Source organism: Phoca vitulina, unplaced genomic scaffold (genome assembly GCF_004348235.1).
Source record: "Phoca vitulina isolate PV1807 unplaced genomic scaffold, GSC_HSeal_1.0 scaffold28, whole genome shotgun sequence".
In the NCBI taxonomy this organism is placed as follows: domain Eukaryota; kingdom Metazoa; phylum Chordata; class Mammalia; order Carnivora; family Phocidae; genus Phoca; species Phoca vitulina.
The window spans coordinates 2,891,131-2,917,462 of NW_022589731.1; the positions used below are offsets into that span (position 1 = coordinate 2,891,131).

A 26,332-nucleotide genomic window follows, 5' to 3' on the forward strand; every position below is an offset into this window, starting at 1 on the left:
TAAGAGGGAAAAAAGGATCCTTCAGTACCATGGAACCTGTAACATCTGAAAAATGAAAATCAGATGGATCTGAATGATACATGATAGCCCCAAGTGCCCACAAGACAATACTTAATAAAATGTAGAAGCTACACCAGATATAGGAGCATGGGGTAACCTAGAAGGAACTGGCAGAGTGATTAGTTGGGGGTACTACATTGGAAACAGGCAGTGGACAGAACCTGCCTGTATGTGTATTGCCACTTGATAAAACTCCCCAGGGGGCCCAACAGTAGTAACATGGGTGTTTGCTGCCAAGTGGAGGGAACGGGAATGAATATTTGGGTGGGAGAGATAGGTCAATGACAAGGAGTGTGCCAGTGGCTAGAAGGAATTAGAGGACATATCCCCCTGCCACAAGATAGGTGGCCAAGCCACTTCCCAACACCACCCACCCCTTCTCATTTTACTGAAAACAGACCAGAATACCTGCTGAAGTCAGATCTCCTACACATCTTCCCAAGAAGGTTCAACTGGTGTGGTGGAATTATAATGGGGCATGTCAATTTTAAAGATGAGCATACAATAATAAAAATAATAAGAGACTACCAATATTTGGGGAACAACAAGACCATTGAAGAGAGACAATAAATTCAATAAACAGAAGACTTGTTACACGAAGAGTTAATTAAACAAGAGTGGAATTTTACAGTAACTAGGGATGCAAAATACTGTATCTCATGAAAAGAATCAAGAGATTATAAACTTAAAAGTTTGATCTTTGAAACAAAAAAAATTCAATAGATGGGTTGAATAGCAAGATGGACACAATTGAAGATAATTAGTGATCTGCAAGAATAAGTTAAGAATTCTGCTGGATATAACAAAATAAATAAATAAATAAATGGATAGATACATAGATAGAGAGAAAGTGTGAAAGAAAACTGAAGGCACTTGTATGACACATCTAGAAGGACCTATAACTAATACACTTCAGAAAGAGAGAATAAAGAGAATGGGGGCCACAGTGTTGAAAGAAATAATAAGAGAGAATTTTCAAAGACATAATACAGCAGGAATACTCAAGACTGAAAGGGCACAACCAGTGTGGATCAGGCCCAGGTCTAGACATAGAAATGTTGTGAAACTTAAGAACCAAATCCGAAACACTTCTGAAGGGGAAAAGAATATTGCCAAGTAGAAGAATCTGTCTAATAGAAGACCCACCTTAGCAACACTGGATGCAAGAATAGACTGGATCAATAGCTTTGGATCAAATATTTCAGGGGAAGAGAAACCTTAAATCTGTAATTCTATAGTCATTAAACCATCACACAAGTGCAAGGTTGATATAATTTATAGACAGTCAGGGGCTCAGAAAGTTCACCAATACCCACATCTCTGAAAGGATTATTAAGGATGTACTACTGCCAGAGGAAGTTGGGTAGAAAGACTTAAGTCTAAATAAGATTTACATGTTTTTAAGAGTCTTAAAAACTAGCAATTTAGAGCTATAATTCCAAATGATATCATTGAGAGAAGGTGAGGGAAACAGAGGAAGCTGAAAAAGTAAAAAGTAATAATAACACACTGAAGATCTTATCTGGAGGGTGAATACAGTATGATACACACTAAATCACAGCTTCTCCAACTTTAATGTGCCAACGAATCACCTGGGGGGTGTTGTTAAAGAACAGATTCTGATTCAGGACATTCAGGATGGGATTAAGATTCCAGGTGATATCAGTGCTGCTGTGCTCTTCCATTGACTAGGAAGGTACCAGATGATGTAGAAGAATGGAAAGTGAAGCATGTGAGTTAGAATTTTTAATATAGAAATAGAATTATGATTCCCAAAATAGTAAAGAAAAAAATAGAACAATAATAAAAAAATGTATGAGCAATCCAGGAAGATAGGAAAGAGGGAAAAAGAAATAAGTTGAAAATATGTTAAATAGAAAACCAAAAATAAAATGGCAGGAATAATTTTAAACATATCAATAATCATAATAAATGTGTCTAAACTCACCTATTAAAAAGTTCAGACAGGATTTACAAAAAATAATCCAGCTATATATTGATTAGCAGACAAAAGAAAGTTAGAAATAAAGGAATGGAGAAAGGTATATAAGTAAGTGAAATATATAGCAAAAAAATTAATATAGCAAAAAGAAATAGAGCAAAAATTAATATAAAAACCAAAATGTAGATTAAGAACATTAAAAGAGAAAAAGATAGATATCTCATAAGGATAAAAGGAATAATTTATTGAGGAGATCTCTTGTGCACATTTTGGCATCTGACATAAATATTGATAGAAATACAAGGATAAATTGACAAATTGCTAATCATATCCTAGAAAATAACAGTTCAAATAGCAAAAACATAAATATGGATATAAAAACTTGACACAATTAGATTGATCTAATAGGAAATTAAAGAACACTATACCTCCCCTGCCCTAAAAAAAAACCAGAGAATAAAATATTCTTTACAAACACACATGGAACAGTTACAAAAAGCGACTGGATACAAGGCTACAAAGATAATCTCAACAAGCTTTATTTACTGACCACAGTGAAATAAATTTCAAAGTTAGCAAAAGAAAGATATACAAAACAATCTATAATAACATACAAAGCAATATGAAAAATGAAAACAGACAGATGCATACATTCTTCTAAGAAACCCTTTAGTTGATGTGTTCAAAATGGAATTACAAATGTTTACAACTAAGGAAAGATGAGAAAGTTACTTATCAAAATCAATGCAATATAGTCAAAGTGGTACTCAGAGGTATATTTAGAGGCTTTCACACATTGGAAAACAAAAGGAAATAAACCAAGTTTTCAACTCAAAAAAGTAACAAAATGAGGACAAATAAACCTGATGGAAGTAGGGAAGAACAAATAAAATTCTCAATTGATAAAACCCTAAAATAGTCAAATATATAGGTATAAAATCACATATAACGTTCTCTTATCATAATAAAGTCAATAAAAACTGTGCCATATTAATAAAATAGAAATGCTATTATAAAGTGTGATCAAGAAAAAAGATAAAAGGCATAAATATACAATTAGGAATAGAGAGCTATAACTGAAAAATCAGGAAAGACGTGAAATTAGAATATTATATACATTTATATATTTTAAAATCTAGATGAGACAGACAATTTTCTAAGAAAATATAATTTATCAAATCTATACTTGAAAAGAAATAGAAAACCTGACAAGACTAATGACTGTAGAAAAACTTGAAACAAAGAAAAGAATCAACTCCTCTAACATAAATCAGGCACAGATGGTTTTATATGTGTGTGTGGGTTTTTTGTTTGTTTTTTAACCAAATATTAAAAAAAAAAAAGAGAGACTTTGTACTTTATACAAACTGTTCCAAAGCACAGGGAAAAAAAATAGAAAACTACTCAAATCACTTGTTAAGACTAGTATAACCCTGATATCATAATTAGACAAAGAAAGTACAAGAAAACAATATTACTTATGGATAGCGATACAAAGTTTCTAAATAAAATACTAGCAAATAGAATCTGGTGTAAAATGACCAATGTCTATTGGAGGAATACAGGGTATTTGATAAACTTCACAATAAAATTCACAATAAAAACTCTTAGGTAACAAGAGATAGAAAGGAATTTTACTAATGAAAGGATATCTAACAGATACTGAGGCAAGTATCACACTTAAAAGTTAGAAACTTTCCCATTAAGGTCAGGAAGAAGACAATCATGTCCACTCTCATGACCACTATTATATTAGAAGCCCTTGGTATAAGACAAGAAAGAAATGAAGTATAAAAATTGATAAGAGACATGATTTTCAGAAGATATGATAGTTTACCTAGACAATCCAAGAGAAACAATTGACAAAAGATCAGAACTAAAAAGAGAATTCAGCAAGGTGATCATATATAAAAGATAAAATCAGTAACATTCATATATACTAGTAGTAACCAATTAGAAAATGTAATAGAGGGGTGCCTGGGTGGCTCAGTCGGTTAAGTGTCTGCCTTCAGCTCAGGTCATGATCCCAGGGTCCTGGAATTGAGCCCCACATCAGGCTCCCTGCTCAGCGGGGAGTCTGCTTCTCCCTCTGCCTGCCGCTCCCCCTGCTTGTTTTCTCTCTTTCTCTTTCTCTTTCTCTGTCAAGTAAGTAAATAAAATCTTTAAAAAAAAAAAAAGAACATAAAAAGAAAATGTAATCAAAAAATATCCCATTCACAAAAGCAAAAAAAAAAAAAAACTATAAAATATCTAAAATAAGCCTTATAACAAAATTATGCCAAGTCACTTCTAGACTGTAAAACGTCACTGAAGAATTTTTAATTGAATAGACATACATTTATTTACATATAAATATTACATGTATATAACACATATTATATATAAGATTTATATTATAGGGGGAGTGGTAAGATGATGAAGTAGTAGGGTGACCTTAAGCATGCTTCCTCACTGGAACACAGATAGATAAAGATTGGATCATTCTGAACACCCATGAAATCGATCAGAAGTCTTGGAGAAGGAAGCTGCACATCTACAAACCAGAAAAATGAACTGTGGAAGATGGAGGAATTCACCCCAAAAGAAAGAATAGGAAGAAATGATGGCCAGAGATTTAATCAATGCAGATATAATTAAAATGTCTGAACTAGAATTTAAAACAATTGTAAGCATACTGGGCTTGAAAAAAGCATAGAAGACACTAGAGAATCCCTTACTGCAGAGATAAAAGAACTAAAATCTAGTCAGGCTGAAATTAAAAATGCTATAACTGAATGCAGTCCCAAGTGGAAGCCAGAAAAATGAGGATGAACGAATTAGAAGAGCAAATCAGTCGTACGGAAGATAAAATTATGGTTAATAATGAAGCTGAAAAGAAAAGGGAAAGAAAACTATTAGATCACGAAGGTAGACTTAGGGAACTCAGCAACTCCATAAAGTGAAATAATATCCATATTACAGGAGTCTGAGAAGATGAGGAGCAGGGAAAAGGGGCAGAAGGGTTTTTTTTGTTCTTTTTAAAATTTTATTTTATTATGTTATGTTAATCACCATACATTACATCATTAGTTTTTGATGTAGTGTTCCATGATTCATTGTTTGCGTATAACACCCAGTGCTCCATTTAATACGTGCCCTCCTTAATACCCATCACCAGGCTAAACCATCCCCCCACCCCCTCCCCTCTAGAACTCTCAGTTTGTTTCTCAGAGTCCATAGTCTCTCATGGTTCATCTTCCCCTCCGATTTCTCCCCCCCTTCATTTTTCCCTTCTTACATTTTTTTTTTTTTAACATATAATGGATTATTTGTTTCAGAGGTACAGGTCTGTGATTCATCAGTCTTACACAATTCACAGCATTCACCATAGCACATACCCTCCCCAATGTCTATCACACAGCTGCCCCATCCCTCCCACCCCCCACCACTCTAGCAACCCTCAGTTTGTTTCCTGAGATTAAGAATTCCTCACATCAGTGAGATCATATGATACTTGTCTTTCTCTGATTGACTTATTTTGCTTAGCATAATACCCTCTAGTTCTATCCACGTCATTGCAAATGGCAAGATTTCATTTTTTTGATGGCTGCATAATATTCCATTGTGTGTCTGTATGTATATGTGTGTGTGTGTATATGTATATATCTATATCTATATATCTATATATCTATATCTATGTATCTATCTATCATCTATCTATATCTCACATCTTCTTTATCCATTCATCTGTTGATGGACATCTTGGCTCTTTCCATAGTTTGGCTATTGTGGACATAGGGACAGAAGGTTTATTTGAAAAAATTATAGCTGAGAACTTCCCTAATCTGGAGAAGGAAACAGGCATTCAAGTCCTAGAAGCACAGAGAACTCCCCTCAAAATCAACCAAAAAAAAAAATAGGTCAATACCTCAACATATTATAGTGAAGTTTGCAATTTACAAAGATAAAGAGAAAATCCTGAAAACAGCTCTGGACAAGAGGTCCTTAACCTATAACGGTAGACACATATGGCTGGCAGAAGACCAGTCCACAGAGACCTGGCAGGCCAGAAAGGGCTGGTATGATATATTCAACTTGCTAAATGGGGAAAATATGCAGCCAAGAATACTTTATCCAGCAAGGGTGTCATTTAGAATAGGAGAGATAAAGAGTTTACAAGACAAACAAAAACTAAAGGAATCTGTGAACACTAAACCAGTCCTGCAAGAAATATTAAAGGGGACCGCTTGAGCAGAGAGAGAGCCCAAAAGTAACAAAGACCAGAAAGGAACAGAGACAATTTACAGGAGTAGCAGCTTTACAGGTAATACAATGGCACTAAAATCATATCTTTCAATAATTACTCTGAATGTAAATGGACTAAATGTTCCAATCAAAAGGCATAGGGTATTAGAATGGATAAAAAAAAAAAAAAGACCCATCAATATGTGCTTATAAGGGACTCATTTTAGACCCAAAGACACCTCCAGATTGAAAGTGAGGGGGTAGAGAGCCATTTATCATGTTAATGGACATCAAAAGAAAGCTGGAGTAGCCATTCTTACCTCAGACAAACTAGATTTTAAACCAAAGACTGTGATAAGAGTTGAAGAAGGACACTATAACCTAATAAATAAAGGGGTCTATCCAAGAAGAATATCTAACAATTGCAAATATTTATTCCCCTAACTTGGGAGCAGCCAAATATAAAACCAATTAATAACAAAATTAAAGAAACTCATTGATAATAATACATTAATAGTAAAGGACTTTCACCCCACTCACAGCAATGGACAGATCATTTAAGCAGAAGGTCAACAAGGAAACCAGGGCTCTGAATGACACACTGAACCAGACAGACTTAACAGGTATCTTCAGAGCATTTCATCCTAAAGCAGCAGAATACACATTCTTCTTGACTGCACATGGAACATTCTTCAGAATAGATCACATCAGGTCACAAATCAGGTTTTATTTTCTTTTTTTTAAAGATTTTATTTATTTATTTGACAGAGAGAGACACAGTGAGAGAGGGAACACAAGTAGGGGGAGTGGGAGAGGGAAAAGCCGCTTCCCGTGGAGCAAGGAGCCCGATGTGGGGCTCGATCCCAGGACCCCGGGATCATGACCTGAGCCGAAGGCAGATGCTTAACGACTGAGCCACCCAGGCACCCCACAAATCAGGTTTTAACTGGTACAAAAAGACTGAGATCATACAATGCATATTTTCAGACCATAATGCTATGAAACTTGAAGTCAACCGCAAGAAGAAATTTGAAAGGACCACAAATACATGGAGGTTACAGAAAATCCTACTAAAGAATGACTGGGCCAACCAGGAAATTAAAGAAGAATTTAAAAAATACATGGAAGCAAATGAAAATGAAAACATGACAGTTCAAAACCTTTCAGATGCAGCAAAGGCAGACCTAAGAGGGAAGTATATAGCAATACAAGCCTTTCTCAAGAAGCAGGAAAAGTTTCAAATACACAACCTAACCTTATACCAAAAGGAGCTGGAAAAAGAACAGCAAATAAAGTCTAAATCCAGCAGGAGAAGAGAAATAATAAAGATTAGAGCAGAAATCAATGATGTAGAAATCCAAAAGACCGTAGAACAGATCAATGAAACTAGGAGCTGGTTCTTGGAAAGAATTAATAAGATTGATAAACCCCAAGCCAGACTTATCAAAAAGAAAGGAGAAAGGACCCAAATAAATAAAATAATGAATGAAAGAGGAGAAATCACAACCAACACGGAAGATATGTAAATAATTATAAGAGAATATTATGAGCAACTATATGCCAACAAATTAGGCAATCTGGAAGAAATAGATACATTCCTAAAAACATATAAACTACCAAAACTGAAACAGGAAGAAAGAGAAAACTTGAACAGACCCATAACCAGCAAGGAAATTGAAGCAGTAATTAAAAATCTCCCAATAAACAAGAGTCCAGGGCCAGATGGCTTCCCATGCTCATGGATTGGAAGAATAAATCTTGTTAAAATGTCTATGCTTCCCAAAGCAATCTACACATTCAACTCAATCCCTATCAAAATACCACCAGTATTTTTCATAGAGCTGGAACAAACAATCCTAAAATTTGTATGGAACCAGAAAAGACCCTGAATAGCCAAAGTAATGTTGAAAAAGAAAACCAAAGCTGGAGGCATCCCACTTCCAGACTTCAAGCTGTATGACAAAGCTGTCATTATCAAGACAGTATGGTACTGGCACAAAAACAGACACATAGATCAATGGAACAGAATAGAAAACCCATAAATGGACCCTCAGCTCTATGGTCAACTAATCTTGGACAAGGCAGGAAAGACTCCAGTGGAAAAAAGACAGTCTCTTCAACAAATGGTGTTGGGAAAATTGGACAGCCACATGCAGAAGAATGAAACTGGACCACTTTATTACACCATATATAAAAATAAACTCAAAATGGATGAAAGACCTAAATATGAGATAGGAATCCACCAAAATCCCAGAGGAGAACATAGGCAGCAAGCTCTTTGACCTTGGCCGCAGCAACTTTTTCCTAGACCTGTCTCCAAAGGCAAGGGAAACAAAAGCAAAAATGAACTATTGGGACTTCATCAATATAAAAAGCTTCTGCACAGCAAAGGAAACAACAAAACTAAAAGGCAACCTAAGGAATGGGAGAAGATATTTGCAAATGTCTTATCAGATAAAGGACTAGTATCCAGAATCTATAAAGAACTTATCAAACTCAACACCCAAAGAACAAATAATCCAATCAAGAAATGGGCAGAAGACGTGAACAGACATTTCTTCAAAGAAAACATACAAATGGCCAATAAACACATGAAAAAAAAATGCTCAACATCATTCAGCATCAGGGAGATACAAATCAAAACCTCAATGAGATACCACCTCATACCAGTCAGAATGGCTAAAATTAACAACTCAGGAAACAACAGGTGTTGGTGAGGATGTGGTGAAAGGGGAACCCTCTTACATTGTTGGTGAGAATACAATCTGGTGCAGACACTCTGGAAAATAGTATGGAGCTTCCTTAGGAAGTTAAAAATAGAACTACCCTACAACGCAGCAATTGCACTTCTACATATTTATCCAAAGGATACAAAAATTGTGATTTGAAGGGGCACATGCACCCCAATGTTTATCGCAGAATGTCCACAATAGCCAAACTATGGAAAGAGCCCAGATGTCTATCAACAGATGAATGGATAAAGAAGATGTGGTACATATATATTCAATGGAATACTATTCAGCCATCTAAAGAATGAAATCTTGCCATTTGCAATGACATGGATGGAACTAGAGGGTATTATGCTAAGCGAAATTAGTCAGTCAGAGAAAGACAATCATCATATGATTTCACTCATCTGTGGGAATTAAGAAACAAAACAGTTGAACATAGGGGAAGGGAAAGAAAAATAAAATAAGATAAAAACAGAGAGGGAGGCAAACTCTTAACTCTTAACTATAGGAAACTATAGGAAACCGACTGAGGGTTGCTGGAGGGGAGGTGGGTAGGGGGATGGGGTAATTGGGTGATGGGTATTAAGGAGGGCACTTGATGTAATGAGCACTGGGTGTTAGATGCAACTGATGAATCACTAAATTCTACCCTGAAACTAATAATATACTATGTGTTAACTAAATTGAATTTAAATAAAAAATTTTAAAAAGATTTATATAATACATTTTAATATATATTATATATATATAAACTTTCAGAGATAGCAAATAAATTCTTACTCAAATCAAAGATAAGCAATGTATTCTCAAAGTCAAATCAGAGTTTACATTAAGCTTGACAAGCCAATCTTAAAATTCAAATAGAAAAATAAATGTGAATAAAAGGGCCAACATTTTTCTTTTTTTGAAAAAGAAGAGTAAAGGGAGAATTACCTTCAAGGTATAAAATTATTTTATAAAGGGGGTGCCTGGGTGGCTCAGTCATTAAGCGTCTGCCTTCGGTTCAGGTCTATCCAAGGGTCCTGGGATGGAGCCCCACATCGGGCTCCCTGCTCGGTGGGAAGCCTGCTTCTCCCTCTCCCACTCCCCCTGCTTGTGTTCCCTCTCTCGCTGTGTCTCTCTCTGTCAAATAAATAAATAAAATCTTTTAAAAAATTTTATAAAGAGATAACTATCAAAATAGTTTGGAATTAGCCTAGGAAATGATCAATACTCAATTTCAGAATAGAGAGTCCAGAAACAATACTGCATACATGGGAATCCAGGGATTGACAGAGGAAGCACTGCAAATCACTGGAGAAAGGGTGGTATATTCAATAAAAAGCACTGGTGAAATGGGCTATTCATTTGAAAAAATAATTTAGATCCATACCTCATACCATTCATGAAAATAAATTACAGGTGAAATAAAGGAGTATTAGAAAAAAAAAGTATGTGAGACTTTGGAAGACCTTTTAAAATCAGATATACAGGACAAAAGTTCTAAATAAAATATCAATACATTCCGATCATAACATAAATTCTGCATTTTAAAAGGCATATTATAAAAGTTAAGACACAAGACAAAAATATTTGTCGTATATTAGGCTGGACCATGTAAAACTGTGATTTCATGTGATTCAGCCTAATAATAAAGCCAGCTCTAGATTTTACCCTTGCACACCTCTGTGCTCTTTCCCCGTCCCAGCTGACTGTGGCGAGCTCAAGCAAGGCAATGTCAGAAGCCAGGTGCTAAAGACAGCAGAATCTCTGCCTCCTGCATCTCTGAATAACTGCATGGAACAGAGCAGCTAATGACCTGAAATAAACTCCCAATCCCTATGCCACTATATTTTTGGAGTTTAGTTATTATCACAGCTTAGCTAGCCCTAATTATCACAAATATAAATTAAAAATAAAAACAAAGAACTCTACAATCAAAAGGAAAAAGACCAACAACCTGATAGAAAAATAGGCAAAGGATATGAACAATGAATTCACAGAAGAGGAAGGTCTTTTAGAGTTATGAAAAGATATTCAACCTAATTAGCAATAAGGAAAGTCAAACAAAGGGGAGGAAATTCCCAAAGAAAAACGTGAGGACATTTCCCAGAACTGAAAGACAAAGGTTTTTTATTGAAAGTGCACACCAATGTCTAGCACATGAGAAAGACAAAAACTAGCAAACGAACTAGGGTCCTGGTACAAAATAGATGACACACTCAAATGGGATAACTGGGGAGAGGGACTTTTACAAAAGGATTGTCAGGGTAAAGCAAACCAGCAAGGCATGATAAAGCATCTCAGAGTAGCAACCACAGAAAGCTATCACCACTCCTACGTGTGAAGGGCAAGGGTGGGGATTGGTTACTGGAACCTGGAGAGATCAGTAGCTGTAGGAAAGGGCTGGCTGTGACTGCAAAATCATAATACCACAAAGAGGCCACTGGAGGAGTAAAGACACTTCCCAACTCCTGCTGACGCCACTCATTGACTATGCCCAACCAGAAGCCAGTGGCAAGATAGCACATTGATAATATCCACAAAGGCCCGCCTCTTGGGGCTGAGAACAGAGAGGAGAAGGGTGCGGAATATATCCGCACCAGCAAACCAAGAATATCCATCAAATCTATCAAGGTGCATAACTGTGAAATTTCCTAACAGCTGGGATAAATGATCCTATAAGTTCTCAGAGACAAAATCTGGTTACCTAGAAAGAATTGGGAATCAGAAAGGAATTGGATTCTCTAAAGCAAACACTGAGAGCTAGAAGATGATGGAGCAAGCCTTCAAAATTCTGAGGGGAAATCAAGGAACACCGAGGCAAGCTATCAAATGAGTGTAATGGTAGGATAAAGACATTTTAAGAAAAACCAAGTTTCAAAAATATCCCTCCCACATGCCCTTTCCCAAGAACAGAGCCAGAGCATTGTACAACTCTAAGAGGGCAGGCACCATCCACACTGCATTACATTTAAATGGCATGCCAGAAGCACGTCTATCTGATAAATGATGTCCTCAAGCATGCAACACCACAGCGGTCCTGCTTAGGAAGCTACTGGAAGATGTACATCAAGAAAACAAAGAAAAATGCATGGGGCCCTGGAAAGAGGGACTCCAACTCAGATGGCAGGTGATGACAGACCATGTACCTGGTCTAGGAAGCAGGGTGCTTAGACTAGAGCTGGAAGATGAAAAAGGAGGTCATGAAAACAAACAAACCAACAAACCACTGACAGCTTGACTACCTCAGGTATTTGACTGTATTGAGAAGAGTTTTTAGCATTTTGAGAGAGTCTGAGTCGGTAACAGGTACATAGAAAGGCTTAATCTAAAACATAGGCAATTATTAACTCCAGGAAAAATATGATTATAAAAATGGAAATTAATCATAATATACCATGTGACCTGGCTTTGAAGAATATTTACGTAACTATAATAGTGTGCACACTGAGTAGGGATTTATGTGTATGTTGTAGTGATGGGCTGTAAAAGAGCCTAAATACTCATCTTCCAAACCAGGAAGCCCACAGTTGGTGTCAAAATAGAAATGTCAAGAAAAAACAGTATTAAAAAGACCATTTGGAGGGGCGCCTGGGTGGCTCAGTTGGTTTAGTGACTGCCTTCAGCTCAGGTCATGATCCTGGAGTCCTGGGATCGAGTCCCGCATCAGGCTCCCTGCTCAGCGGGGAGTCTGCTTCTCCCTCTCACCCTCCCCCCTCTTATGCTCTCTCTCTCTCTCTCTCTCATTCTCTCTCTCAAATAAATAAATAAAATCTTTAAAAAAAAAAAAGACCATTTGGAAAGACAGAGGTAAAATATCCAAACAAAAAAGCTGAAAGAATTGAAAACATTTACCTCGGGAGTACAGGAATCACAGTGAAGAAAAGTAGGGCAGGTGTTGCTTTAAAAACATTATTTTTAATTATATAACTCATTATTTAAATTGTAAAACTGTAAACATATAACTTTGATAAAAATAAATATTAAAAAAAAGGTAAGACCCAGTGTTTCAGGAAGACTGAGAAGAAAACCAGTGTTTATATATAGTGTGATATGGTAAAAATTCCACCATGTTACAGCACCTCAGAAAACCGACCTTACTGGCAGAGGGAAAAATGGGTACAGCTCCTCATGCTGTATTGGATAAAATAAAGTTCAAAAAGGAATTTTAGACTGAGGCCAGTGTATTCATTTATGAAGTCACAACACTTACGGTTTTAGCAAGTGCTTTGATTCCTGTTTTTATCTCTTTCCTTTTCTTGGAAAACAGTTTAACCTCATTTTTGATGGCCTGAAATGGAACAAGTATATCACTTAAACAGGCAAGAGAAATGATAGTTATATGATAGATAGGTAGATCCATGCATACAGGGGTACAGAGATACATAGGTAGCACTTCTCTGGAAACAATTTTTGTAAAGACTAATAATACAAAGTGTACATGAAATACCACCACTGCAGTGCCTTGCTTAAGTCCCCTGCTGCTATGTAAGTGACCCTCGAAGCAACTTGCAACTGATGTCATTTAGAAGGCCAACGGAAAGAAGATAAATAGTAAAAAAATTAAATAGAGAATAGCTGGCAAAGGAACTAGTCTGCTATTTTACTGGGAACTTGAGTGAGACTAACAAGCTAAATCCAGACACAAGCTGCTAGCTGTCACCTTCCTGCACATCTGAAGCCATCATGTCCTTTTCTCCTGTTCCTGGCTCACCCGTTTTCTTTAAATCAACTTTGCAGCATCCTCCAACATTCACCCCAACATGAAGTATCTGATTATTCTTCACTTTGGCTTCCCCTAGACATGTTTGTTCTGTTTCATATTAGCTTAAGTACTGTTCCTAAAGCTAATACCTTCATCTAAAAGGTTGGGCTAGGTTAGGGTGTTTGCTTTCAGGGAAGTTACACTTGTATGATGTAATCCTCTGCCAAGTAGTATCTCATTCTACTTTCTAACTTTCCAATGGGTTTTCATAGGAAACTAATCTATTTGGCACACTTACAGAGCGTTATTTCAAACCTCTTCCATGTTTTATAAATACCTCTTGGTTTTTTTGTTGTATCCAGGGAATTTCCTTTAAATTGTCAACTTGGACTAATTCCTCTTGTGATGAATCAATGCTTGGCTTCATATTCTCATTTATCTTAGAAGAAGACAAATAGTTCTTAAAATTAAAATTCTTTTCCTCCCACTCAACTTCATATAATTGCTTTGGATCTCTTTGCACTTGTTGCATTTTTAAAATAATACCAAAAATTTTGCCTGCCCAAGATGTAATATTTTATTAATTTAATTCCTACCAGTCTGTCCTTATATCAGCCACACTTTTCACTGGGAAAGCAAAAATGATCAGACAGGTCACACATTCACCAAATCACTCTTTGCCTCCTTCCTGTCATTGTGGACCACATGCTCCTGCCTATCAAGCCCAGCCCAAAGTAAATTTGTACTTAGAATCTCAATCTTTTCCTCCTTTTGGGGTCTTTACACTTAAAAAAAATCCCATTGCCTTTCTACACCATCCATTCCTCCTTCCTACTGAAAATGGTTATCTGATTTAGAAAAGAAGAGAGAGTGGGTGGGGGAAGAGGGGAAGGAAGGAAGGAAGGACAAACGATATATTGGAACTCAACTGTGTGTTCAGATTTTGATTCCAAATTCAAGGACTCTCCTTGTTGTATACTTAAATAATCATTCTCCTCATCCATGGTGTTGCTCAGAGAAATTAAAAGTTTCTGGCAATAATGGATAATTTCACTGGCTAGGTTTCCTCCAAGCCGCCTATATTAATAAAAAGGAAAAGAAACGGACTACAAAATCACAATTTAAAAATGTCACATTTTAACAGCATTATTTCCAGATACCTAACCATTTCTACACAAAGAAATATGGGGTTAATTCTCCACAGTGCCCTGTAGTTATTAGTACTCTACTTCTTAGAGTGAGCCCTTTCATAGGCTCCTGGACATGACAGTCCTCTTGACCTCTCCGAGGTGACCTCTTCTCACACTGTCCCTGGACCCTTACCCGACACGTCCTCTGACCAACCTTGGCCACTGCAAAGAAGAGCCACTGTTCCAGTGGAGCCTTAGAATGTACTAGGCATTGCACTGCTTCACATACATAATCACACTGTCATGTTTGGTCCTCATCACCCCCACCCACCATTGAGGGAAGCATTACTTCCATGCAATATACCAGGGCATCTCAAACTTTAGGCACATCAGCATTGCATGGATGAGGGTTTGTTAAAAACAGATTCCTGGGCCCCACCCACAGAGATTCTGATTCAGAAACTTTGGGTAAGGACCAAAAATAAGCATTTCTAACAAGCTTATGGTTGCTGCAGAGCCCACCTTGAGTAACACTGTTATAGATGATTTAGAGAGGGTATTGTTATGTGCCTAAGGTCACAAATTAGTAAGTCCTGGACCATGGTTTTAAACTCAACTTTGTTTTGAGTCAGAAGTCCACGTGATTAACTACCCATGGATGGAAATGTCCTTACTTCTACACAGAGGGCTCCACCACTCGTTCACTGTTGCCGGAGATGCTGTTTGTTCATTTACTGTACAGGATGTCTCAGGACTTATATATGAGATACAAGTTAGTATTTTACTTAGATTCCCTGCATAAAATGGGCATGATGATGCAGTGTTCAAATGAGTCTCTAATATAAATGACTACCAGAACTGTTATGACATAAAACCTCCATTTACATTTATTTAATATTTACAAATATTTAACATTTTCACAGTGTCACTGGGAAAGTCCATGTTTTGTTACTGTTTTAATCACAGAAAGTGCCACAAGATATTTTTTTGCAGAAATAAATTGCACACTAACTAATGATATCCATTGACAGGCCAAACAAGGCAACATATAAAGTCGAGGCTATCACCTTCAGGCTCTCTATGCTTTGGTCATCATTTACATGCTTGAGTAGTATTTTATTTAGAACTTTAATTTAATCTAAGCAAAGTCTAAATAATTTAATATTGTCTAAGCAAAGTCTAACTAGGGAAGTATATCTACATGTTTGTGCACATGCATACAAATCTATGTCAGGTTTTTAAGGGATGAATAGGAGTTTAAAAAATTATCTACTCTTCAGGATTGTCCTCATTCCTTGTACTCCTCCAACAGGTGTTATGAAAGGGAGGACTGATCATTTCATATGTACTAACTATGTCTTGTTATTTTTTGTATTTTGGTGCTTTGACATCTGGGGTCTTGCTGACGCTGGAGGGACTGCCCCTTCCAAGACCCGTCAATTGCTACAGATAGGAAACCACTCACCCTGGAGCCACCTCTTAAATGCAAACCAATCAATCCAGAGCCCACACCTCCAACTCAGGGCTACTATTTCCCTGCTTTAATCACCCCTGGGCCAAGTGCCAGACAACCAAGGCCGGCATCTATGCCCCAGAACCTGCTGAAATGATCCAAACTAGCCAATGTTAAACCTGCCTGCTCCTTCCCATGGAAACCAAAACAAGGCTTTTGCCCACGTTTCCTGTGTTCCCTCTGCCTCCTTCCCCACCTAGGTGCTTTCCCATGTGGCCCTGGCACAGAGCTTGGCAAACCTCCTTCTCTTGGGATCTGTGAGTATAATAATTTTTTCAATGGCAGTTGTCTCCTGTTACGGTGGCCTTGCTATGTGTAAATAGTAACAAAATCTTTATTTTAAAAATACTATACCACATGAAGTTGCTTACTGTACACTGTACATACCTCCATCTTAGGTAAACAAGGGTGCCATCATCTCTCCCATTCACCAGAATGTTTTGTCCATCCATTGAAATTCTCACTGATTGAATCCCACGCCCCTGGTGAGAATGACTCCGACTTCGAACAAACGTTTCCTCAACAGTTTTAGGAACAAAGCGCAGAAATTACAAATGCAATTCTACCACATGGTTTTTTTAAGAGGGTCACATGCACTTTTGCTTGTTGATAAATCATTTTGTATTTGTTAACAGCATTTTATTTGGCATGGAAGTAGCGTTTTAGTAATACATAGTAGTGAAAATCCCTAGTTCAAAACACACTCACCAATACTGGTTTATTTTCTCATTTGTGAAGAATGGAAGGAGAGGGACTGTTATCACCAATCTGTAATAGGAAAGCCAGACACACAGAAGCAACTTGCTAAAGGCTACAGAGTTAGGGGACGGGCCTTGAGCAAGCAGAAATGGCAGATTCAGATGCCTTCAAGAGTCAGGTAGGTTTCATCTATGTGTGATGAGTGGTTGAGAGAAGGTAGTAGGCACTGTGAAGAATGGAGGGTAACATGTCCCAGATGAAGCATGCTAAACCATTTCAAGTAGAACCCAAACAAAACACATCCCTGATTTGTTACACAGGGCAACAGTTTAAGTTCCTTGACTAAAAACTGGGATTTCTGTGTCACACTGGTTCTCAACCATGATTTTTTTTTAATTTAACTTTCTGAATAGGCAATACATTCAAATGGTTCAAGATTCAAAAACTATAAGAGTATGCAGTGAAATCTCCTTCCTGTCTCCATTCCCCGGCTACCTCCCAAAGCCAGTCAATGTAATTAATACTTTTAACAACCTGTCAGAGGCTTTTAAATGTATATGAACAAATTTTTATGCAGACATAATTTTAAACATAAATTGTAGCATAATATATTATGCACCTTGCTTTTCCTTCTTAAAAGTAGATCTTGAGGTTCTTTCCATATTGTGGCATAAATATTTTCTCATTCTGCATAATATTCCATTTTTTCTTTATGTCTTGTTCATATAGCGTTATCTATTTATCCAGTCCTCCATTGATGATCATTAGGTTGCTTTTACAAAGACTGCTGCATGAATAACCTCATATATGAGGTGCTTTGCATAGAATCACCCAGAAGAACTTTGATGCCTTGCCACGTCATGCCACCATCAGCAGTGGCATCTATTATAAATCATTTGAATAAGAGACAATGTAGCAAACTTTGCAAATTGTCAACTTCAAAATAATCTCTAAAGGATTCAAAATTTTTCCTGTATAATAATAGTATCAGTTTTGTTCAGTTGTAGTCCAAATATGGTTTCTTACACAGATGAACAAGGAGAGCCAGATGTACACACCAGGGCCCAGTTTATCTGTGGACCTGCAGGAGTATGTCATGTAGGTGGTTGCAAGGCTTCAGGTGTGTGGGGTAGAACCCTGGGTAAGAATCACTGGCCTCATTAAAGTATACTGATAACCAGTTCAACTTGGTCTCAAAACCTAGAAAAGGATCCTCCACAGTTGGGGGAGAAGAAACTATTTTCACTTTCTCAATGGAAATCAGAAATGGTAGCAGTATTGGTGATGTTGAGGTCCACAAGTGATGCGGGAGGACTCAGTAAGGGCCATACCCTCTCCCTTATGCTCTTCCGGCATCACTTGAAGAACTGGGTGGGGGAGAAGGGGAAGCAGCAACCAGCTCAGAGTCGCTCCAGGCCAGGGAGACGGGAGTAATAATCCCTAGGTTTACACAGCAATTCACTATTTCCAAAGCAGTTTTGCATATACCCTCTCCCTGGCTCTCATCAGAATCCCACAGGTTGAGAGCATGAAAGGTTCCCCCAACATTACAGATGAGCAGCTGAAGCTCAGTGAAGCTCAGTGAGTCTCCAAGACACGCAACTAAGTGGTGATGGAGCTGGGCTGCAGCTCACCTGCAGTATCCCTGTCCCACGCTCTTTACTGGCAGATCTCTGTCTACTGGTTGGTGTTTCCTCCCTTGGAAACTCAAACCTCAGTATATAAAAACGCCTATAAAATGTTTAAGTCAATACTACCACCAGTGGTAAATAAGTTATGAATTAATTTACCTAGAAAGAAGCCCAATTACTTCCCTAGGGCTTTTTTTCCTTATATGAGATCAAGATATACATCCCAAGATTAAAAAAAAAAAAAAAAAAAAGAGTAGCTTACCAAAGTATGAACATCTCGGATACACAGAATTCCACCTTTAGCTATTGTTATGAGCCACAACCCATGTGGAGACAGAGAGAGCATTCCGGGTCCATAGTGTTTGCTTTGCACTTTTTGGTATGGCTTAAGAATGCAAATACCACTGTGTTCCTGCCAATCAAAGAACATGACCCCATTATAGAAAAGATCAGGGGAGCAGCACCTTAGAGCTTGCACTTGTGCATATATGGTCAGATTCAAATCTGCAAACACTGTCGATGTAAATAAACCGATACACCACATTTTCATCTCTGTTTGCAAATTAAAGTTTGTTCTAACCAACCAAGAGAAGTCTTTATACATTAGCTACCATTAAAGATCCCAGCCTGCACCAAAAATCTTTATTTTTAAAAAAAGATTTTTTGTATTTATTTGAAAGACAGCACACACATGCATGAGCAGGGGGGAGGGGCAGAGTATTGAGAGGGAGAAGTAGACTCCCCACTGAGCAGGGAGCCCGACATGGGGCTTGATCCCAGGACCACTCCCCCCCCCTCCGATTATGACCTGAGCCGAAGGCAGATGCTTAACTGACTGAGCCACCCAGGCATCCCTGACAGCCTTTATTTTTTACTAATTCTTTTCACATACCCCCATGCTCAAGTCCAGTTGAATGAGTCAGTATTCCCTCATGTACTTCCACCTCCAAGCCCCTACACATGCCGTGAATTTTGTCTGGAATGCCCTTCCCCACTCCATTCCCACCAACCTGTCCCCTCTCTACCTCAGCAACTCCCACCACCTGCCAAGATTGTACACAATATTTCTCCATGTCTAAGTCTGACCTAGTCTTCAAAAGCCAGTTACATCCTCCGTGAAGCTTTCCTTGAATTCTCCTTGCCACAAACATTTCTCTTTCTTGGAATTTCTATGTCTCATACCTTGCTGACATTGGCTGCCCTGGAAGAGGTAGGTTTAGAAGGGAGGGTGGTAGATAATCTGGGCCAGTGTGTGTAGCAGGAGTGGTATTATATGAGAGATGCTTGAAATGAGTGTAATGCAAGGATGGCAGAAACATAGTTTATCTATTTTGTGCAATTTTGCATGTGGCTCAGGTGCAAAGTTCCATGGAAAACCATTGACACCTGATACCTGTGGAATAGATGTTCCATGGCTATGTTGTTTTTAAGGGCACTAAAATAATTGTGTTATCTGCATGTTTATCTGACAAGCAGGATGTATGTAGCACAAGTATGACAGTGCTCAAAGGTATGTATGATAGATTAACAAATAATGCTAATAATGTATCTAATTCAAGAATATTATGTTACTATACTAAAGCCATTGTTAACTGGACTATAATGTTAAAGCATGGATTGTGTCTAATTAATACAAGGTATCAATCTTGACTTCTAAGATAAATAATAGCATGCTTAAGTTTTGGCATACTTGTTCAGGAAGAAGGTAGCTGCAGATATATGGCACTTGGTTACAGAAGCCATATATTTGGTGACTTTGAAAGTCCAGCACGGCAGAAGACAGGCTGTGTTCTATCTCATACCGGAACCTGTGAATGAGTGCATCTTTCAGCCTCCCTCTTTCATCAATAAAGCTCGCAGAAACTATAAGATTTGGGGAAGAAGAGAGATCATTTTCACTGTATGTTGATTTTATTTTTTAATCATAATGAATAACTATGAAAATTTAAATAAAAATTTAAATGCTCAATTAATAATGCAGAGGCTATTGAGAGGATAAAAATGATTCAAAACAACTTCATTAGAAGTTCATTAGAACTACTTGAGTATTAAATGACTGATAGTGCATAAAATATCCTTTATAAGGTCTTGGCTAATTTAATCAATTAAGTAGAGGCATATTAAAAGATACTCATGATGGTCTAGAGATTCTTAAGACACAAGAGTACTTTGAGGTTTTTCAGCTCTCTTATGCTCCATAATTATGTATTTGCAAACTAGCTACCCAAATATATTTGTTATCTAAAACAAAGAGTGTCTATTTTATCAGACCTCTTTATCCAAAAAGCTTTCTTTACAATTCTATCAGTGAAAGTAACTACACAGTAACCTGTCTGAAGTTAACCATGTATATTCGAAGCTACAAAACAAGAGATATCACAAAATGACAAATCAATCTGACAAAAGTGCCAGTTGACCCTGTTTCTCTTCTCTTGTAATAAGATAGGTTCATATGAATGACAAGGCCCAGAGGAAAGTCCACATATCACATTGGTTAGCAGCTACATCAGTTTTACTTTGTAAGATGCACAAAAGATGGCCATTTTACCTCTTCACAGGCTAAGAGGAAAAAAAATGCAATCACTAGGGGGGAAAAAAAAAGAAAGCAAGCTAAGCAGCTACTCATCTGGGCCCAGCACAGAATTGGTTGCTTGATTTTTCTTTACCTTGTGGTAGTATTTTAGGCAGAGTAAATATTTCCAATCTGCTTCTTCCTGTTTCTGGAAGTGGGGAAAGCACCATCACTTCTACTATGTCTGTTTCCAAAAGAGACACTGTGGATATTTGTAAAATGTCTTTGCCCACCTCTGAAAGCAAAGGGAAATCATCATAAGTGGTCATTCATAAGTTTAAAGAATCTTTTATCTTCCCAAGTAAGATACCATGTTATAGAATTGCCTTCACTAAATCTTTAGATTTCAATTTATTTACTGCATATTTAAAGTAATCTTTAGATATAAGTGATGGGGACATTTTTGATGAATGATGAGGAACTGTCGTGATTAGATATCTGGGTTGGCAGATTCAAGCCCGCTCAGTGGGGCTCAGCTCCTTTCCCTGTCAGGGAAGCCTCTGGAGTATGCCATCTTCACCTCAACAGCACCTCCATGCATCTATAGCCAAGGTATTGCAGGGGTGGTGGAAATGCCCATGACGTGATGAGTTTGCTCCTCTGGAAATCGGGCCTCTGGAAGGTGCCATGCCTGGGGCACATCTTCAGTTCTTTCCAAAGTCACTACTCCCCCTTTCCACAGGAGCTGTTCTATATGTGTCCACTTTATCAGCCTCTCCCCTCAGATATTCAGCTGATGATCTTTCCTCTGACATAACAAAGAAGACCAAAGACATCTGATACAAAGTGGATCTCAATGCTCTTATCCAGAAGGCATTTTTGTATGAACAAAATGCAATCCTTCACATTTCTGATATTGAACTCATGCCACTAATCTCCTATTAGACCATGTGCTCTCAAGGACCTCATTTTATCTTCTTGTGTCTTTTATGATTTCTTCTATTCAGCTCTCAAGACTCCCCGGTCTTCAAATTGAGCCCTTGCTACAACCCTGCTTCCCCACCATGGTTGCCATCTATGCCAATTCTCTTTTCTCTGCTGCAAACTCCTTAAAACAGGAGTTGCTACTTACTGACTTCACTTTCTGACTGCCTAGCCCTCATTGCACTCGAGTTCGTGCCAGTCCACACCCTCAGCCAGCTTCCTCCCTCAAGGTCTTTCTGGAGCGGGTGACTCCCAGTGCTCTCATTACTCTGGCCTGTCCTGTTTGCTTCACTGCGCCATCTTCCTTGGTCCATAACTTAACTGGAAGTTGCTTTTCCCATCCCACACTCTGACTGACCAGATATATTAAAAAATGGAATATTTAGGCAGGATATACATCTACTCTGAGGTAAGCCATAGGTCCTACCATGCTCCATGCGTTCACATTTACATATTTAGCTTACCTGTTTGGTCTCATTAAGCAATTGGATTTGCTTTTACTCTGTTTTCTTAAGCCATCTCATCAGCTTCCATAATTTCAAGATCAGAATTCTACCATTGAGACTTGAACTACAAATCTCCATTTCCAAACATTAGCTAAATATCCCCCACTAAAGAGCTTATTAGCTTCAACTCTACAGAGCTCGTCAGCTCACATTATCCCTCAACCTTTTGTCTTAAGTTTTTACTTCATTTGATGAAATCACAGGCTAGAAATTTTGGAGTCATTGCTGATCCTCCCCTTTCACATTTAATGGAATACCAAGTCCTATCAACTCCATCACTCAGAGCTGTCCCCTCCTTTCTCTTTCTATGACTGCTGCACAGTGTTTGCACTGTGGATAAGAGCAAAAGCCTGAGGATAGACTTCCTGAGTTCGAGTCCTGGCTCCACTGTTACCACACTATATGACTCTGAATGAGTACTTAACTGTGCCTCAGTTGCCTCATCTGTAAATTGGGATAGTAATAGTCTCTACCTCATAAAAGTTGTCTGTAAGGGTTAAATGAATTAACACATGCCAAGTTCTTAGAACACTGACTATCACATGGCAAGGAATCCCTCAATAAATGTTGGCTGTTGTTATAATTATATCACTCTTGCCTGGGCTACTATAATTATTCCCTAACTCATCTTTTTTATTCCATTCTCTTGCCTTTCAGCTCTATCCTTCACACTTGTGGCAGAGTCATCCTCTAAAATCCAAGTCAAATCATACCTGTATCATCTTGGAAACTTCTGATGGTGTCTCATTACCCACAGAAAAAAGTCCAGACTCCTTGGAATGATATTCAAGACACTCGTCTTCTTTCAGACTTCATTGCCATGATCATCATCTAATAAACTCTTCTGTTTACCTATTATACCAGACTTCCTACCATTCCAAGTGCCTTTGCTCAGTCTTTTGTCTTGAGCGGGAATACTAATATGCCCCATCCTCCATGACTTACACCCTCAGAGAACTCTCCCCCAATCCTCTACACCTCCTTATCTGTGTCCCCCTTGACCCCCACTCCTTTCCTCATACCTGGCAGAATTAATTGCTTCTTCCTCTGAGACCACACAGCACTCTGCTTATTCCTCCACCACTAAATTGTCTCCTTGACCTTGCCATACCCCCACTGGCCTAGGTTCAGCATTTTACACGTAGTAGTCACTCACTAATTTTAAAAAGTCAATGAATAAATTTAAAAATATGTTTTGGGGAAAATATACATATATATTTGGTCCTTAAGCCAGAAAGAAAAGTATTAGTTCTTACTATTTATCATATAAGTGTTATTTCACCTGCCAGGTCTGTAGTTTACTTGGGCATGCGGATGGCATTACTGAAAAAGCTGGATATCATTTTGTTTAAAGAGGAAATATTAAAGATGCATGTAATAAAACTTTCTTTAGCTATCTTTATTAAATAGAAATAAAATATTTTAAAATATATTTCAAGGATAAACCAACCAAACTCCTTTTGTAATAACATTAGAAATATCTAGCATTATATATATGTGTATAATATACACATATTATTATATAATGTATATAATATGCATATATACACTATATATAATGTCTAACATTAGAGATACCTAAATTAATTCATTAATTTATTTCAGAAGGTTTATTTAACATCAACTATGTACCAAGCAGATGTACCAAAAACCCTTTAAATATGATGTAGGAATTCTCCTATGTAACTTACACCAGTTATTTAAATGTCTCTTTTTTAGAAAATATACTGCAAATAATTGTTTCACTAGAGCCCCATTTCCACAATCTTAAATTCTTTGGAATGAAGTGACCAATATTTTAAATTAATAAGCATTCCATGTAGTACCTACGAATCCAAGGATCTGAAACAAGCTTGATGGATTGGCATTGATAATAAAGACACAGCCTTCTGATGTTCCAACTAATAGATATATCCCTCGCTGGTCATAACTAGAAAAGAAAGAAAACAAGAAATCTGAGGATCCAATTTTACTTGTTTCACTAATAAGATGGTAAACAAATTTATTGAATGACAGCATGGAGATACACTCAAAACCAGTCATTCTTATGGTTTTTGACTTTTAATATTATCCCATCTTATAAAAAAAGCCAAGTGATGACATACAAATGCAATCATGACATTCTAGGTTAATGCTGTTTCCAAATTGCAGCTTATAAGTGCACAGTCAAGAAGATGCAGTAGCATCCTCATCATAACTGAATGAAGTATGATAGCAGAGCCTTCTTGGTATTTCTGGGGGAAATAAACAGTCCTCACACCAGTGATCAGTGCAACATTGCAGCCCTCTGCAGTACTAATGCCTCATGGGGGGAGGAAGAATGTAGTGAAATGTTTCTGCACCTTCATCAAATTAGAAAAATGGGAAGATACAAATTAAAATAAGAGAAGAGGATCTGAGAAAGAGGAGGTGGCAAACGTGTAGATAGAGGGAGGTGAGGGGTCTTCTGCCAGAGCGGGAGGGGGCCACTTGCAGGAAACAATGCGGTGGGTGGAAATCCGGCTCCTCTAGGCGCTAGCTGGGCAATCCTCGAAAGGCTTCTCTCTTCACCTCTCTGAACCTGAATTCTCTCATTTGTGGAACAGGGACAAGCATAATACCCTTCTGACCAGTGTAGTGAGGATCACATTCAATAAGCTACAGTGTATGACAGCACCTCAAACTGTAAAGCAGGGCACAAATGTCAGTTCTGATAATACTATTATGACAAATTAACAAAAGAAAGAATAATAGCAACAGATGAGTCTAAATCCAATGTATTTGTGCTGTCTTCTAAAAAGTATTACTTCAAAAAAAAAAAAAAAAAAAGTATTACTTCAAAAGATGTGAAGTCATCTAAATGCCCATCAATACAATCTTTTAAAAATGATGAGATATTGGGTATTTACCCCCAAAATACAAAAACACTAATTTAAAGGGATACAGGCACCCCTACGTTTACTGCAGCATTATCTATAACAGCTAAATTATGGAAGCAGCCCAAGTGCCATCAATAGATGAGTGGATAAAGATGATGTGGTGTATGTCCATGCAATGGAATATTACTCAGTCATAAAAAGAATGAAATCTTGCCATTTGCAACAACATGGATGGAGCTAGATAGTATAATGTTAAACAAAATAAGTCAGTCAGAGAAAGACAATTATCCTATGATTTCACTCATATGTGGAATTTAAGAAACAAAACAAATGAGCAAAGGAAAAAGAGAGAGAGAGAGAGGCAAACCAAAAAACAGACTCTTAACTATAGAGAACAAACTGATGGTGACCAGAGGGGAGATGTGTGGGGGAAGGGTGAAACAGGTGATGGGGATTAAAGAGTACACTTAGCATGGTGAGCACTGAGTAATGTATAATAGAATTGTTGATCACTATAGTGTACACCTGAAACTAATATAATACTGTATGTTAACAATACTGGAATTAAAATAAAAAACTATAGTATATCTATATAATGGAGTACTATGTAGCCATAAAACAGAATAAGGAAGGTCTTTATGTGTGGATAGAAATCATGGTCCAAGAGATACCATGAAGTGAAAAAAAAAAGAGGCATAGAACATTGTATATGGTTTGCTATCTAAAAGCAAAGACATTTAAATAAAAACTTGAAAAAAAAAAAAAAAAGCAAAGGCAGTGACTCTGGAGCCCAACTGCCTGGGTTCTGCTCCTGACGTTTGCCATTTCCTACCTGTGTAACATGAAGCAAGTCA

At 37.5% G+C, this 26,332-nt stretch overlaps 1 protein-coding gene across 1 annotated transcript in view; it reads right to left on the reverse strand.

Moving 5' to 3' along the window:
- Nucleotides 1–26,332, reverse strand: part of CFAP43 (cilia and flagella associated protein 43) — a 111,571-nt gene that overhangs the window by 37,495 nt on the left and 47,744 nt on the right. The window contains exons 12-19 of the mRNA XM_032423404.1: nt 24,447–24,550; nt 21,285–21,425; nt 20,309–20,481; nt 18,881–19,030; nt 16,676–16,806; nt 14,575–14,722; nt 13,983–14,084; nt 13,154–13,231 (exon numbers count right to left, since the gene is read on the reverse strand). Coding sequence (XP_032279295.1) covers nt 13,154–13,231; nt 13,983–14,084; nt 14,575–14,722; nt 16,676–16,806; nt 18,881–19,030; nt 20,309–20,481; nt 21,285–21,425; nt 24,447–24,550 — 1,027 coding nt within the window. The remainder of the gene's footprint in view (nt 1–13,153; nt 13,232–13,982; nt 14,085–14,574; nt 14,723–16,675; nt 16,807–18,880; nt 19,031–20,308; nt 20,482–21,284; nt 21,426–24,446; nt 24,551–26,332) is intronic.